Genomic DNA, 16,629 nt, shown 5'->3' on the forward strand with positions numbered 1-16,629 from the left:
GTTGGTTCCACTCTTAAGCAAGGACTGTAAGAACAGCATAGTGCAGTAGCTAAAGCTAAGGCCTCCAGGCACAAAGCACCCACTTTCCATTTCAGCCAGGAGTGTAGCGGCTGTATGACTTACACCAAAACTGTTTTATGACCCTGGAGTCCAGCCCATACTCGGCAAGCACTTGGCCAGTGAGTCACAGCCTCAGCTCCGGGGTACGTGAGTCTCAGATTTTTCACTTAGTAGTGTATACTTGAAAGTAGAATATTTAATGTAATTATTTGAGGATGATATTGTCACATTTTATTTGCATGTCATCCTCGACATACAGCTTCCCAAATCCTGGAAACCCACAAGTGATAGTATCTTTATTTGTGCTGAGCAGTTGCGTGATGGCTGGTGGCCTCTTGGAGATGAGGACTGGTCAGGTAAAAGTTCCTAGCAGAGTAGAGAACAGGCATTTTCAGTCCCAACTCACAGCATCTGGTTAGGGAGATGAGCTGAGAAGTGAGCTGCTCGCCTAGTGCCAGAGGTTTAATCACTGCATATGAAGCTTCTGTGACAACCAACTGGACATGCTGGAGAGCTGCTGGTTTCCAGAGGCGGAGCAGTAGGCATGGTGCAGAATCTCCACACACTTCCTGTGCTTCACCCAGTGCACGTTTTCATTGGGATGTCTTTTATGGCAAACCAGTTAAGTGTGTTTCCCTGCTTCCTGAGATTTGCTCATCAAGCAAATTCATCACACAGAGGAACTTGAACCTCAATTGGTCAGCTAGTTGGTCAGAGTTACAGGACTGAGCCATTACCCTGGGGGAACAGTATGCCCACTCCAAAAGTAATTGTTTCCTGACTGGCTGGGAGAAACACTTTGGGGACTACAAAAGCCTTTTATGTGGATAAATGTACGAGAGGAGGGGTGTGTGTGAATTTTTTCCAACAAAAATTTTAGCACAATGCCTATATGATAATAAATATTCATAGCTGTAAGGATAAAAAAACAAACAAACGCTGGGTGGTGGTGACGTACACCTTTGATCCCAGCACTTGGGAGGCAGAGCCAGGTCGATCTCTGTGAGTTCAAGGCCAGCCTGGTCTACAGAGCAAAAATCAAGACAGGTAGATTGGCACAGTGACTTGTGTGCTAGAACCATTCTCATAAGTCATGTCTTTAATTACCCCCCTTATAAATTGATGACAAATTGACTAGCCATTTTATTCATTGTTTTATTTACAATCACATAGGCAGAATCTTTAAACTAAAAAAAATCATAAAACTAAAGATTTGCTTTTAAAAACAATTTTGCTTTTAACCTAAAAAATGAGTAATAAAATCAAAGTACAGCTCTAAAAAACATTTATCAAATGTAGTAGTCAATAATTTAATATAATTTACTTGTCAAGTTGCCCCATAGAGTGTTCCTTTTTTCTCACTAATTCTTTTTTGAGGTCTCATTTGGTTGCTCTAGTAATCATTGAGTCTTAAATGCAGCAGCTCCCCCCGTCCCCCGCTTTTGTTGGGTTTGATTTCAATGTCTTGTCAACTTCTTACTAGTCCACTGCTTTTATCTTTGGTGACTTGTTCTGATAGCAGCCGTGTAAAAATGGACCTGTTTCTTGGACAGTACAACAGAATCTGGCCCCATCAGAGCTCTAAAATTAAACATCCACCCACATCGAGAGACTTGGCTGACTTCTGATGTCCCAACTCCACATTTTCAGACAAGAATATCTGATTGTCTTGACTTAAGTCAGATCCACTCCTGATCCAGTAAGTTGTGGATGACGATTTCAGAGGGAAGAGAACCTTCAACACAGAAGCAGCACTCGCCTGCTGCTTGTTTCCCTTTCCTTTGGGGGCCAGGAGAGGTGGGTTTTAGACAGGGCCTTACTATGTAACCTAGGCTGCCCGGAATTCAATCCTCCTGCCTCAGCCTCCCAAATGCTGGGATTACAGGTGTGTGCTACTGTTCCTGACTTACTTAGTGCTTCTCAGTTTTCCATTGGGAGCAGATCTCTAAATACCAAGGAGCAAAAACAACTGCAAGGAATCTAAGAGGCTATGTGGAAGGCTAGTGTCGCCTCATTTATGTGAGGACAGATTATACTTAGTAAATAATCTCCTGTTAAATGAGAACTTTCTCAAGGATTATGTAAAAGGGCAAACTAACCTAAAGAGATTGCCAGTCCAATATGAACTAGTAGATTATGAACTGTGCCTCCAAACCTGACTTTTGCTTTTAGGTATGAAAGACATGCATTCATCTTAGATGTCAGCAGAAAAATTTATTTTTGATCATTCTGTTTTCTCTTGAACTTGAGAAATGAATGGAAAATACATGAAAACTGCTGACTGAAAATTACTAATATTTTTATTACCCTTGTATGGGTATACATACCAAAATATTTCTTACAAATTACACTCGACCCAATAGGCCTTAACAAACAAACAGCTGGGCAGTGGTGGCACACACCTTTTTTCCCAGCACTTGGGAGGCAGGCAGGTGGATTTCTGTGAGTTCAGCCAGCCTGGTCTGCAAAGTGAGTTCCAGGACAGTCAGTTCTACACACAGAAACACTCTCCCAAAAACAAAAAAAACCCAAACAAAAAAGCACCCAGGGCAGGCCTTATAGATGCTAGGCAAATGTTACCAGCATTTTCAATTAGGCTGTCTATGAGCTCGAGCTTAGGGTCTAACTGATGAAGGTTAAGAGCAGTAGAGCCCGGAAATCTGGATTCTGACTCGCCTTCAAAATTCAGGTCCCCTCCTGGAGCCTTGGTGTCCTTAATACAGCTAGTGTTCTGCCAAGTATGGTAGCTCACACTTGGAACTGGCACTCAGGAGACTAGTGCAGGAGGACTGCTGCACGGTTGAAACCTGCCTGGGCCACCTACATAGTGACTTCTAGGTCACCTTGAGCAACAGGGTAAGACCCTATCTCAAAACAGTGTCGGGAGGGGGGTGGGAGGGAGGGGTAGTGGGGGCAAATGTACTAGTGTTCCCTAATGTCCCTTCCAGACAAAGAATTCAGTCTCTAAACTACTTTCTCAAAATCAGCAGGGCTACTGTGGTATGTTACATTCTTCTCCATTCTGCAAAACACTGGAGAGGCTTCGCCGAGAACAGATGTATGTAAGGCACCGTTGAGTAGTCTTCGATTTCTGAAGACGGTTACAGAAGAGGCCGGTCGTAGATGTAGTTGAGACCTGAGGAAACAAAAGAAATAAAGGAATATTTAAACCCTAATTTTTTGTTATTTTTATAATTTAAAAAAAAGGTTGTTTTCATTTTACATTCCAATCCCAGTTCCCTCTCCTTCCCCCATCCACTCCTGAGAGAGGGGAAGGCCTTTCTTGGGGAGTCAACCAAGTCTGCCATACTAAGTTGAGGCAGGACCAAGCCCCTCCCCCTTGAGTTAAGGCTGAGCAAGGTGTCCCATCCTAGGGAATGTGTTCCAAAAAGCCATTTCATGCACTCAGGATAAGTCCTGGTCCCACTACCAGGGGCTCCCCAAACATAACTGTCACCCACGTTCAGAGGGCTTAATTTGGTCCCATGCATGTTCTCCAGCTGACAGGCCAGAGTCTATAAGCTCCCACCACCAACGTGATCAACCCTAATTTTTGAAGAGAGAAAATACCATGCTTTAACCTCAAGGCCAAGTATATACTTAACTTGTAACAGATATTAATCTTGATAACCAAGGAATATAAAAATAGCCTAGGGGCTGAAGATGGCACAGTGGTTAAAAGCACTGGATGCTCTTCCAAAGGACCTGGGTTTGATATCCAGCACCCATCTGGCAGTTCACAACCATCTGTAACTCCAGTTTTAGGCGGATCTGGTGCCCTCAGAGGGCACAGACATACATTCAGGGAAACACCCACTCACATAAATAAATAAATCTTTTTTTAAAAAGGCCTAATTTTTATTACATAAAAATGCAGTAAATATTCACCAAGCAAATGTTTATTAAGCACCAGGTACTCCAAACAACCACATATTGTTGCTGCAGATAGTATTTTATGTGTGGTAAAGATATATCAGACATGTTTGCCTTTTTCAATAAGCTTATGGGCTAGAAAATGATGTGAAACCAGGCACATGAGAATAAACCCAAGTAGTATGTGGTGTACTACAGTCCATAGATGGGGCTGCATGAACTCATCAAGATAGTATAGAAGGCAGTATGTAGAAAGGTGGATTTTGGTACAGAAGGCTGTAACATGAATTGCTAATGGTCTTATTAATGAAAAACCCAGAGCCAGATATTGGAGTAAAAGCTGAAAGATCAGAGAGGCAGCATTTTCAATTAGGCTGTCTATAAGCTCGAGCTTAGGGTCTAACTGATGAAGGTTAAGAGCAGCCAGCCACTAGTTCTTACCCCTACGAGATCCTCCACTGGAAGAGAGCGAGCTCCTCTCTCCACCCGGCCTTATCACTTCCTCCAGTATTTTCTACCAAAATTAGTCTCAAATGTGTATCAATATACATAATTTGTATACAATATACAAAAATTCAATTCAATGTAAAATATTTAAAATTGGTAGTTGTCTTTTCAGAGTAGATTCCAATAATCTACCTTTTTATCTTATCAGAAGGCAGTATGTAGAAAGGTGGATTTTACTACAGAAGGCAGTGGAGGAAGGTGGATTCATGACTTGGTTGGGAAGTACAGCATATTGGCCAGAAGGTGTAGTAAGCTGGGGAAACTCTTCATCACAGAACTGAAGGGGAGGAACATTGCGGAAAAGGCATTCTAAGGAGTAACATGTTTAACTGAAAAGAAAATGGGAGAGAATTTAAGACACTGCTTTGGAAAGCATACAGCTAGGCTGCTGTGGAGTAGAGTAGCAGCAATAAGTGGTCATCTAGTTTGATTATTGGTTTGTTTCTAGTCTGTGTGATGATTATAGTCTAAATGGAATGTTTTCCCAAAGGCTCTTGAGTTAAAGGCTTGGTGACCAGTGGATGGGCTTGTCAGAAGGAGGAGTTTGACCTCACAGGACATTGCTGGAAATGGTGGAAAGTAGGAGATGGACTAAACTGGAGGAAGCAGGTTACTGGGGACCATGGCCTGGAAAGATGTTTCTTGCTCCTTGCTGCTTCCAACTGCAGTGAAGAGAGCCATCCTGTCCCACTGCCCCCTCACTGGGATGTTCTGCCTCACACAGACCCATGATGGCGGGGCCAAAGAACAAACTGAGAGCTCAGCCAGACCACTCAACCTCTGAGAACCTCAGGTTTATCTCCCATCAAAGGAGATAGAAAGATCATACGTATATCGATTTTTTTATAAGATGAAGATGAAATAGTGATTCTGCAAAAATAGTACATTATTATTTTCTATGATTTTTTTTTTGTTTTCTTTCGTTTTCGAAACAGGGTCTCACTATTATAACCCCACCTGTCCTGGAACTCACTGTGTAGCCCAGGCTGGCCTTGAACTCAAAGAGATCCACCTGCCTCTGCTTCCTAAGTGCTGGGATTAAAGGCGTGTGCCACTATGCCTCACTCATTTTCTCTGTTTTTTAAAAGCAAGTTCTGCAAACTCTCATTTCTTATGCTGATGTTACCCTAACCTTCAGATTTGAGGGCTCAGCCCTGCATGGAGCTTATAACTATCTTGGACTTGATATCAGCCTCAGATTTTTTTTCCTGAGAGTCTTGCTTCTTAACCAAGGCTGACTGGAACTTACTCTGTAGACTTGGCTGGCCTCAAACCTGCGGCAGTCAGTATTCCTGCCTCTTGTTTCCTAAGTGCTGGCATTAGGTTTACAGCCGTGTACTACCACATTCAGGTCAGCCCCAGATTTCAAAGATCCAATGTTCTCTTACATGAAAGACCAGGGAGTTTTAGGGGAACACAAATTTGACATACATGAACTGTAATTTTCACAAAAGTTGATGCTGTATCCACTCCACTAACTGAAAGAGCATTTAGGACTTCAATTGTCCTATTTTATGTGTAAGTCATAGGACCAAATCCAAAATGCTAGTTTTCACTTGCTGGTATCTAGTAATTTCATATGAAGTGACTGGAAACCGTGTCATGAAAAAGAACGAAGAGAAATGAAGACATTTTGACTGTAGAGAGGTAAAGCTTGAAAGCTTCTGTAGGCCCTGGGCTCTCTTCTGAGTTTCTGAATGGGAGAAGGACACGGCAGAATAATTTTTCAAATGAAATTTGACTCAGTGATTTTTCAGGAGGATGCTGTCGGCATGAAGGAGAGAATTCAGACGATGTTACTGTGTTTGTACCAGTAACCCCAGAGCTGCCTTCACCAAGAGCAAGAGATGCCAGGAAAGAACGGGTGTTCGGAATAGGAAGTTGGCCAAGGATGTCACCTCAGGAACTCAGATCAGTGTTTTATAGCATAAGATACCGAATGGCAGACAGAAGGGGGACGCAAGAAGGTGGCAGAGTGACCAACAGCAAAGGAATATGTCAGATAAGAAAATGCCATGTATAGAGAAAGGAAAGGGATCCCAGGCTCCTAACAGTCTGACGAAAGTTTTGGAGGTGATGTATAAGAGTTCAGATTTGCTGCCTATCCCAGTTGGGCCTCTGTTCCTGTTGATGATAAAACACTGACCAAGAGCAACTGGGGGTGGAAAGTTTATTTCAGCTTACAGCCTGCGGGCCATCCTTGAGAGACATCAGGGCAGAAACTCAAGCAGGAACCTGAAGGCAAGAACTCAAACAGAAGGGGCTGGTGAGGTAGCTCAGAGGTTAAGAGCACTGGCTGCTCTCCCCAGAGGTCCTGAGTTCAATTCCCAGCAACCACATGGTGGCTCACAACCATCCGTAATGAGATCTGGTGCCTTCTTCTGGCCTGCAGGCACACACGCAGGCTGAACACTGTATACATGAGAAAGGAAGAAAGAACTCAAGCAGAGACCATGAGAGAATACTGCTTAATGGCTCACTCCTCCTCGGGGCTTGCTCATCCTGCTTTCTTATGCCACCCAGGACCACCTGCCTGGGGATGGCACCACCAGTAGTGGGCCAGGCCCTCCCACATCAATCATCAATCAAGAAAATGCCCCATAGACTTGTCTATAATCTGATGGAGTCAATTGCTCAATTAAGGCTTTCTCAGATGACTCTAGCTTGTGTCAAGCTAGCAAAAAAAATCTAACCAGCACAATTGATTCCTTGTCAATCTGACACACAAATACATCTCTATTAAACCGTAACTGGTCTTGTTTATCCCCAAGATCTCATGTTACTATAACAGTACAAAATGCTGTATAACTTTAAAAGCCCCATCACCTTAAAAATTCAATTTACAAGTTCAGTCTAAAAATTCAACATCACTTTGACAGTCCAATCTCTCAACTGTGGGTTCCTGCACAAGTGACACCAGGATATATTTGAAAGAGAGCAAGGAGGGATATGTGGGAGGACTCTTAGGGAGGAAACAGAAGAGAGAAATGATGTAATTATAATCTCAAAAAAAAATTAAATAACTAAAAACAAAAACAAAACTAAGATACTTTATTCCAATCAGTGATCCAGAGCACAATTATAGTCAGTCAGATCAAAGCAAAATCAAAGTTTAACAGTAAGAATGCTCAGTGTTCAGTGTCCTGGATTCCTTCATGATTTTTCTGGACTCCAAAAGGGCTTGGGCAACTCTATTCTCTGGCTCTGCTCTCTGTAGCAAGTGGAGTTTGCGTGGTAGACTCAGGCCAGGCCCCCTCTACACCTGCTGCTGTCTTTGATTGACATTCCACCGGGCTGGTGTCTCCAGTATCCTAAGGTCATCACTGCAACTGAACCTTCACTTTCGAAGGTGGCCTCTGACAGTGCCAAGCCTTAGCTGCTCTCTGTGACTTCATGTTTTCAAAACCAGTCCAGTATGTGAGCCTCTTAGATATTACCAAGTTCTGCTATCCACTCGAGATGCAGTCGTGCCTCCCATGGACCACAGCATCTGTGCACTGAGCTCAAGGAAGAAATACTTCCCAGATTTCACCTCAGTGATGCTGACCTCTCAATCACAGCTGACTTCTCAGCCCCAGCTAACCAGCATCCATCCAGTGCTAACCATCCAGTTCCAGTAAGGCAAAGGCTCCACTTTAGTGGTGCAGATCTCTTGTTAATCACAGCTGATTCGTAGGCTCCAGCAGTCCAGAGACCACATATTCTTTTTTTTTTTTTTAACTTTTTATTGATTCTTTGTGGATTTCACAGCATGCACCCCAATTCCACTCATCTCCCTGTCCCTTTATATCTACCCTTACAACCCCCCTAAATAAAATAATTAAAAAAGACAAAAACAATTTCACTGTGGAACCTGTACTGTGTCACAGTGAGCCACACAGTGTACACTTTGGTCCATATATCTTTACTTGTAAATGTTCACTGCAATGAGTCAATGGTTTGGTTTGAGGCCTCTGGCTTCTGCTACATTGGATCCTCACTGGGACTCCTCTTGGATAGCCTGTTGTTGCCCTGTGTCATGGAGATCCTGCAGCTTTGGATCTGTAGGACCAGCTCCTTCACATGCCCCAGCAGTTCACTGATGGGGTGAGCCAAGTCATAGCCATGGATCTGGGCCTGGGTGGTGGCTGAGTTTGGTCAGCCCACCAACTCTCCTGAAACCTCATCACTGGGGTGAGCTTTCCAGCACTGCCCCAGCTAGCTTACCCAATGCCACAGGCAGCAAGGGGTGGGGTCAGTTCTCCTTCTCTCACCCTCTCAGGGCTGGCTCCCACACCCACACCACCAGGGCCAGCTCTACTGTGCTGCCCAGGTGAGGTGCAGGGCACACTGTCCTGAGTGCTGCAGCTGGTAAGGGGCATGGCCAGCTCTCCCACCTGCCAAAGGTGGCAAGGGGGGAGGAGGGCATCGTTCCCTCACCCACGCCACAGCATGGCAGATGAGGGGCAGAGCCAGCTCTCCCTAGCATTGCAGACAGTGAAGGGTGGGGCCACCTCTGTGCAGCCCTCGGATATCAGCATGATCCCAGGCGGCAGTGCAAATCAGGGACAACCATGTGGCTTTTGGTGGTGATATGGGCCATGGACATTGACACAGACACCTGATGCTGCATGGCTACAGACCCAAACATGGCCCTCAGTGGCAGCATGGGCCAAGACTTCCCATGGTCTCAGGTGGCTTCACAGGCTACTCACATCAGGCTGTTCCTCTCCACCTTTGCGTCTCCAGACCTGTCTTTTTTCATAGTGCCCACGCTGTTCCACTTCTCTTTCTCTCCCATTTCTCCAGCCCATACTTGCACACTGTAATGGCTCATGGGCCACACATTGGGCAGGATCTCTGGTGTCTCCTTCCTGCCCACTCTGCATGGTGGGCGGGCCTCTGGGTGTCTTCAAGTGTTTGTCCATCCCAGAGCTTCCAAAGGAAATAAATCTGTGGCCAAAGTTAGACGCAGCACGGTAAAACTGTAATTCAACATAGAGTCGTCCAGTCTCAAGGTTGAACCGCCACCACTACCGTAGAGATGAGCAGATAGGCTAATGACGAGAAGTGAACACAGCGGACATGTCCAGTCAGTTGCGGGTCTCCATTCTGCAGGTGATGCCCTTCTTCCTGGGCGAGGATGCAGCTCTGGGAGTCACAGCGACTCATACAGTGGTTGGTTTTCTCAAAGGAAAAAGGCATAGACCCGCTCCCACTTGTGTTTGTAACTGGTTGTATTATGGGCGGTGTAATTCACTTTTTCCCAGGGAACAACGTTTTTCCACAACCTACATGCTCTCTTCTTTCTCTCCCATCACTCCACCATCTACTCACTCACTTCCCACCACACCCAGCTGGGCATCAGGCCATGGTGTTTTCTTGGTGCTTTCCAGGGCTCCCAGGCCCTTTGGGAACATGGGCCAGGTCTCTGTGTTGTCTAGGTGCTTCCTGACATCCAGGATCTGTTTCTTGATGGTTCCAGTCATGGTGCCTGCCAGGGGCAAGTGCCACTCTTGCTGTTTCTCACAGCCTCCTCTTTTCAAGGTGGTCCTCTCTTGGTCCTGCCTCACCAGGCTGGAGGAGAGATAGAGTCCCTAGCCGAGCCTACAGCTGCTGTAGCCATCACTGAGAGCCCAGAGCATTATGCTCAGGCCCCAGTGGCCACCAGCACTGTCTTGATTCTCAAGACCACATATTCTTAACACAAATATACCATACATAAAAATCCTGATAGAATGTATGAGATACTCTCAAACTTCCCTGTGAAACTTCACAAGCTAGACATTCATCATTTGCATTTATCTCAACACTCTTATTTTCCAAGCTCTACAGAACATTCCATTAAGCACTGAACATTCAGCATCAATGGCTTTTCCAGAGTTCAAAGCACGTTCACAATCCTCCCCAAAACAACACGGTCATGTCTGTGAGTACAACACCCCACTCCTGGTACCAATTTATGTCCTAGCTAGGTTTCTGTTACTGTGATAAAACACTAAACTAAAGCAACTTTCGATAGGAAAGGGTTTACTTTATCTTGTAGGTTATAGTCCCCATCATCAAGGTAAATCAGAGTAGAAACTGAAGCAGGAAACAAAGCAGAAACTGATGCAAAGGCCATGAAAGAATGCTACTTACGGGCTTGCTCCCCATCATTTGCTCATCCCCCTTTCTTATACCACTCAGGATCACCTGCTCAGGGATGGCACCACCCATAGTGGTCTGGACCCTCCCACATCAATCATCAATCAAGAAAATGCCCAACACACTTGCTCACAGGCAACCTGATGGAGAGAAATTCTCATTTAATGTTTTCTCTTCCCCAGAAAACTCTATCTTGTGTCCAGTTGTCCAAAAGGTTAACTAGCACAGTGCTGAAAGGAAGATTGTTTCTCACAATCCACATAATACCATGTATACCACACGGGTAGAGAAGAGCTAAAGGAAGGAGGATGGGTACCTTCAGACATTCTGTTCAGCTGATGCTTCTACAGGCCCTAGGTAAATCCCATTGTTTTCTCTTCTTCTTGCCTCATTCCTTCTTCTGAAACACACTTGAAGATAAGCATAAATTATAACAACAAATGAGGATCTCATAAATCATGCCTGTATATTTCAGTAAGCCTTCCCACTATCTTACAAGTAGACTATGATTTTTAAACTGGGAGAGTTTCCAATACCTCCCCCCAATCTCCAGGGACATTTGGTAATTCCTGAAAGACATTTTGTTGTTGTTGTTGTTTTTTTGAAAGATGAGGAAGCTTCCTCTTGTAAACATTTTATATATAGTAGAATACCACTGTAACAAAGTATTATTTGGCCCAACATGCCAATACTAGTATAGGTGAGGATGACAGACTCTGAACTGAAGAGCAAGATTACCTAATTTGTATTAGAAACACTATAAACCCACGAAGCTTTTGTATCCTACCCCTAAGGTGAGCTTCTCATAGCATAGTATCTGGTGACTGCTATCTGAGCCTTGAACTTTTTTTGTTTGTATGTATTGAAGGTTATAAAGTCAGCAGATGTTGGTCTTCTAATTTTATTTGCTCGGTGGATGTGAGTCCTAGTCTAGCTGATACCTTCTGGGTATTATGGCCCTCTTTAGTCAACCACTGAGACTGAGGGTAGACCATGTCTAAGGCCCCCAATTTAAAACCTATAGTGTCCTAGACATCTCTTCTAACCAACTACAGCCTCTTTGATACAAAAATATTTTGAGGAATTGAGGGTTGGTAAAAACCACTTATGGCATCTAGCTTCTCAAGTCTTAGTGACCGCTCTCCAAGAAAGGTTCTGCCTCTAAAGCTTGTCATTTTTCTTTTCCTCCAAATCCAAGGATTAGAGTGTCAGTCAGCATTAGAGATGCTTTCAAAGTAGTCTGAAAGCATTGGTGTCTCCAAAAGAAATCAAAAGTTATGGGAAATTGACAGCCTTGAACTAAAATGCACTCATCTCTTTTAAGACCGGATCTTACTATGGCCTCAAAGTTTTTGTGTAGCCCAGTCCAGTTTCTAGCTTTCTGTCTCCCATCTCAGTCTCATGAGTGCAGGGTTCATAGATGTGTGCCACTACAGTCAGCTTCCACATCGGATCTAAGTGACTTCTTGTCTTTGGAATTTGAATGCCTGGGAGAATACTAGGCATACAGTAGGGATCCAGGATTTTTTTTTAATGATGAATGGACACAATTTGGTGAGAAAAATAATTGAGAATCTAAAGTCCCATCGATTTGCTACAAAATATGATCAAAGACTAGCCTGGAATGCCAGAGAGGTGCTGAGATGCACTAATGGAGTCTAGGCTTCCAGGAATTAATCATGATAAGGAAGTACTTACTGCTGTACACAATGATTATTATTATTGCTGAGGCCAAACAGAGTATTGTCAAAATTGTCGGGGTCACCTCAGTCAGGTAATTTCTATCAGGAGGGGCTTCTGGGGCTGTGGAGAGAAAAGAATAAGCATCAGTGGTAATGTGCAGCCTACTCTCGGGTTCCCGTCCTGTGCCTCTTCACTGTGCACCTGTGGAGAACCTTGGACTCTGCAGATCATCTCACAGACACGCAGCTGCCAGCACTCTCATAAACAATCCTACCAGAAATATCCTGGGGGCAGCTAACATTCAAATGATAGCTACTGAATGTGAAAAAAGCAACTTGGATGTTTTCATTGACTGAGCTAACTTGGCATGAAGAGAGATTCTAAGGAGATACCTTAAAAGCTATTATCTTTGTAGCTCATTTCTGTAGCTCTTATGACTAAGTCTTACTAGGGATGTCATAATCTAGCTAGATATACCTACTTTTTTCTCCTCTAGCTCTTCTGTCTTTCTCTTGCATGTTCTCGCCACATCCTTCATCTCCCCTGTTAGACTCCACACAGTGGCTGCCATAAGATTCAGGAGGCGCCTCACATTCTCTTCAAGATTTATTTTTTGCCCTCCAGCCTTAAGTTCTGGGGAGACAAAAAGAACTAACGATGGCTATGAATTGGCATTAGGGCACTGTCCTGGAAGACAACTTCGTGGGCTAGCTTCTGATGAAGTTCTAGTCTCCCAGGGACCACAGGAGGGATACAAAGACTGGTGGGGAAAGAGGAGAGATGTGTGTGTGTGTGTGTGTGTGTGTGTGTGTGTGTGTGTGTGTGTGTGTGTGTGTGTGTGTTGCTGCCCTCCAGTCCTCCTCATGGAGGTAGCAGCTAGACCACTTATTTCTCAATCTCTTTGAGAAATAGCAACATCTGAAGAAAGGACAAGGACACAATCTGAAGGGATTATTAGCAACACAACCTCTCTGGCTTCTCTGGATTGGCTTCTAAGCAAATATTAAACACTACCTCATTCTTAATTTTCTCCATTACCAAGCCTCATGGATGAAGTGTAGCTTTGAGCTTATTTTAGCATTTGGCCCAGTAGACCACCTTGTCCTTGGCTTCTCAGATCGCACACTCCTCTGTTTATACTTGTAACACTCATCTTTCTTGGCAGGCACTTCTTCCTCTTAGCTTCTAAATGTCATTGTTCCCATGGTGTCTGTGTGTGACCCTGGTCTGCCTGCATAATCTCATCCACATCAAAGCTTGAAATGCCATCTAATTTCTGAGTTTAAATATTACATTTCTTATCTTATTTCTGGATTCCAGATGTGTTATAGATCCAGCTGCTGACTACATGGCTGGAATCCAGCTGATGAAAAGTAAATTCATTGTGCTTTCTTTTTAAAGATTTCTTTAATTTTAATTTGACATGTATGGATGTTTTGCCTGCATGTATGTCTGTGCACAATAGGCCAAAACGGGGCATCAGATTCCTCTGGGACTGGAGTTACAGATGATTGTTAGCCACTATGTGGGTGCTGGACATGAAGAACAGCCCATGCTCTTAACTGCTGAGTCAGGACTTTGGGAGCTCAGTGCTCCGACCCCACACCCAGAGTGAATGAGTAGTCCTAAAAACAAAAATCTGTTCCAAGAAAAGACAATAGTTTGATACCATGGGACCATTGGGATTGGATATCCTAAAGGAAAGTCGAGAAATTACAAAGAAGGACAAAATTTAGTGCTTTCAAAAAAGACAGTACATAAACTGCAAAATGACTACCTGATGGTCAGCAGTTATTAGACCTATAAAATTTAGAACATTTACTAAAAGAAAATAAAATTAGTCTAGTATTATCACCATTATACTTGTTTAGTGATGTCAGTAAGTCATAATGACACTTCCTGTTGCTGGATTTTCTTTACTCTTTACTCTTTGGGCCTTAGTCTTTTGGGGGCCTGCCACCCAGCTCCCAAATAAATCATTCATGGAGGCTTATTCCTAATTATAAATGCCTGGCCTTAGCTTGGCTTGTTTCTTGCCAGCTTTTCTTAACTTAGATTATCCCATCTACCTTTTGCCTCTGGGCTTTTACCTTTTCTTACTTCTGTATATCTTACTTTCACTCTTACTCCGTGGCTGGCTGTGTGACTGTGTGGCTGGCCCCAATGTCCTCTTCTCCTTCTTCTCTTGCTCTTTTCTTCTTCTTCCTCCCAGATTTCTACTTTTATTTATTCTCTCTGCCTGCCAGCTCCTCCTATCCTGTCTCCTGCCTCCTATTGGCCGTTCAGCTCTTTATTAGACCATGAGGTGTTTTAGATAGGCAAAGTAACACAGCCTCACAGAGTTAAACAAATGCAACATGAAAGAATGCAACACATATTTGCATCATTAAAACAAATGGTCCACACCATAAACAAATGCAACACATCTTAAAATAATATTGTACAACAACATCTTGTATGTCTGACATGACTCAAATTACCATCAGAGTCAGTAAGTTCAATTCTAAAATGTAGGTAGCTGGGTTATTCTTTTGGATACTATAGAGTAGACACTTGCCAGTGTGATGTTGCTTACGTTGTTTTTCCCAGGTGAAGGTCTTCGACACTTGAGAGTCTCCATACACAACGTGACACACAATGCTGTGGTTGTAGGTCATATTGAAATCCAGTTTGCTAATGACAGTGTACAGTTCAGATTCAGGATCTTGAGAAATTGTTGTATTGATGCCACTTAACTCTTTTCCATTTTCCAACCAGAAGAGGCGAGGCTCTGGGAAACCTCCAGAGGTTGAGCACATAATCCTTTTAATGTCCGCAGATAGATTTCCAAGGTCAGTTATATTAGGGACCGGGTAGTGAGCTAGAGATAGGATGAGCATACAGTTATACACAGGTACAGAGCTATGTGCATAGGTGTATTTTAAATAAGTTATCAGGAATCAATAAGAATGACAAATAAGGTCGAATTTGCAGGTCTCCATAAGGCGTTAGTAAATCAGCTAGTTTGAACTGGTTGTGTCAGTTGTCTCTCACCTTGAAGGAGGTAGGAACACACTTGGAGAAAGAAATAGGTTCATGTGGATTAATGTTGACGTACTGCTCGCTATTTGAGGAGGGGAAGAGACAACTGAATGTTTGTTTGTTTGTTTGTTTGTTTTTTCGAGACAGGGTTTCTCTGTGTAGCTTTATGCCTTTCCTGGAACTCACTCTGTAGCCCAGGCTGGCCTCGAACTCACAGAGATCCTCCTGGCTCTGCCTTCCGAGTGCTGGGATGAAAGGCGTGCGCCACCACCACCGCCCGGCAGAGACAACTGAATGTTTATTGAGTTCCTGTTAGTTAACTCTGTTTTACTCCATCACTGGGCAAGCCTCAGTGAGACATTTCACTATTAGGACAAGAATTTGTTCTGTATCAAGCTGATAATAGATAAATAAATAAATAAATAAATAAATAGGAAAAAAACCTCTGGAAATCCTTCTCTTTATGACAACCTTAGGAGATCTGGACATAGATTTAAACGGGTTATGGACCAAGTGAAGTGGGTAGTCCATGTCTGCAGTCCCAGGCTGAGGCAGGAGTGTTTCTTGAACTCCACAAATTTGGGGCCAGCCGGAAAAATATAGTGACACCCTGTCTCCTAAAAAAATAAAAATAGCTAGCCAGGGTGGCACCTTTAATCCCAGCCCTGGGGAGGCAAAGGCAGGTGTGTTTTTATGAGTTTGAGGCCAGCTTGCCCTACAGAGGGAGTTCCAGGCCAACCGAGGCTACATAGAGAGACCCTGTCTCAAAACAAACAAACAAACAAAAAACAACAACAGCAAACAAAATAAATAAAATGTTCAATAGCACTAACTTGATGTGATTGATGTTTGTAATTTTATTTTCTAAATAAACTAATTGGGGGGAACTCACAACCCTGTAGCAGAACTGAGACCCACAATTACATTTCTCAACACCAGAAGCTGTGGCTTGCTATATATCCATTTATCTCATCTTGTCCTCCCACCCTAATATTGTAGGCACACAAGTGGCTCCTTCTATCTGCTTATTTAGTAAGGAACACGAGTGAAGCCACCCTCGAACCCGAGAACTAGGAAACAGGAGCTTCTCTGATCCTGCCCCTGCTGGACCTCTAATTCCCAGCACTCAGTAGCCACCACCCTAAGTCCAAGTTCAACACGCCTTGCTTCTTAAAAAGTAAGTTCAGCTGAGCATGGTGGGGCACACCTGTAAGTCAGGTGTACTTTGGAGGCTGAGGTAGAAGGAGTTTGAGGCCAGCCTGGGCTAAGAGTAAGACCTTTCTCATTAAAAAAAAAAAAAAAAAAAAAAAAAAAAGACTTGTACTCAGATAAAACTATGTACAATATTGAGTCTGTAAT

The 16,629-nt window shown here is 43.6% G+C and overlaps 1 protein-coding gene across 1 annotated transcript in view; it reads right to left on the minus strand.

The window, feature by feature from the left end:
- Nucleotides 1–2,526: 2,526 nt before the first annotated feature.
- Nucleotides 2,527–16,629, minus strand: part of Cd80 (CD80 molecule) — a 38,704-nt gene continuing 24,601 nt past the window's right edge. The window contains exons 3-6 of the mRNA XM_028881594.2: nt 14,825–15,109; nt 12,265–12,369; nt 10,883–10,976; nt 2,527–3,196 (exon numbers count right to left, since the gene is read on the minus strand). Of these exons, the coding sequence (XP_028737427.1) occupies nt 10,885–10,976; nt 12,265–12,369; nt 14,825–15,109 (482 nt within the window). The 3' untranslated portion in view covers nt 2,527–3,196; nt 10,883–10,884. The remainder of the gene's footprint in view (nt 3,197–10,882; nt 10,977–12,264; nt 12,370–14,824; nt 15,110–16,629) is intronic.

The sequence above is a fragment of the Peromyscus leucopus genome, chromosome 12 (genome assembly GCF_004664715.2).
Source record: "Peromyscus leucopus breed LL Stock chromosome 12, UCI_PerLeu_2.1, whole genome shotgun sequence".
Taxonomy (NCBI): domain Eukaryota; kingdom Metazoa; phylum Chordata; class Mammalia; order Rodentia; family Cricetidae; genus Peromyscus; species Peromyscus leucopus.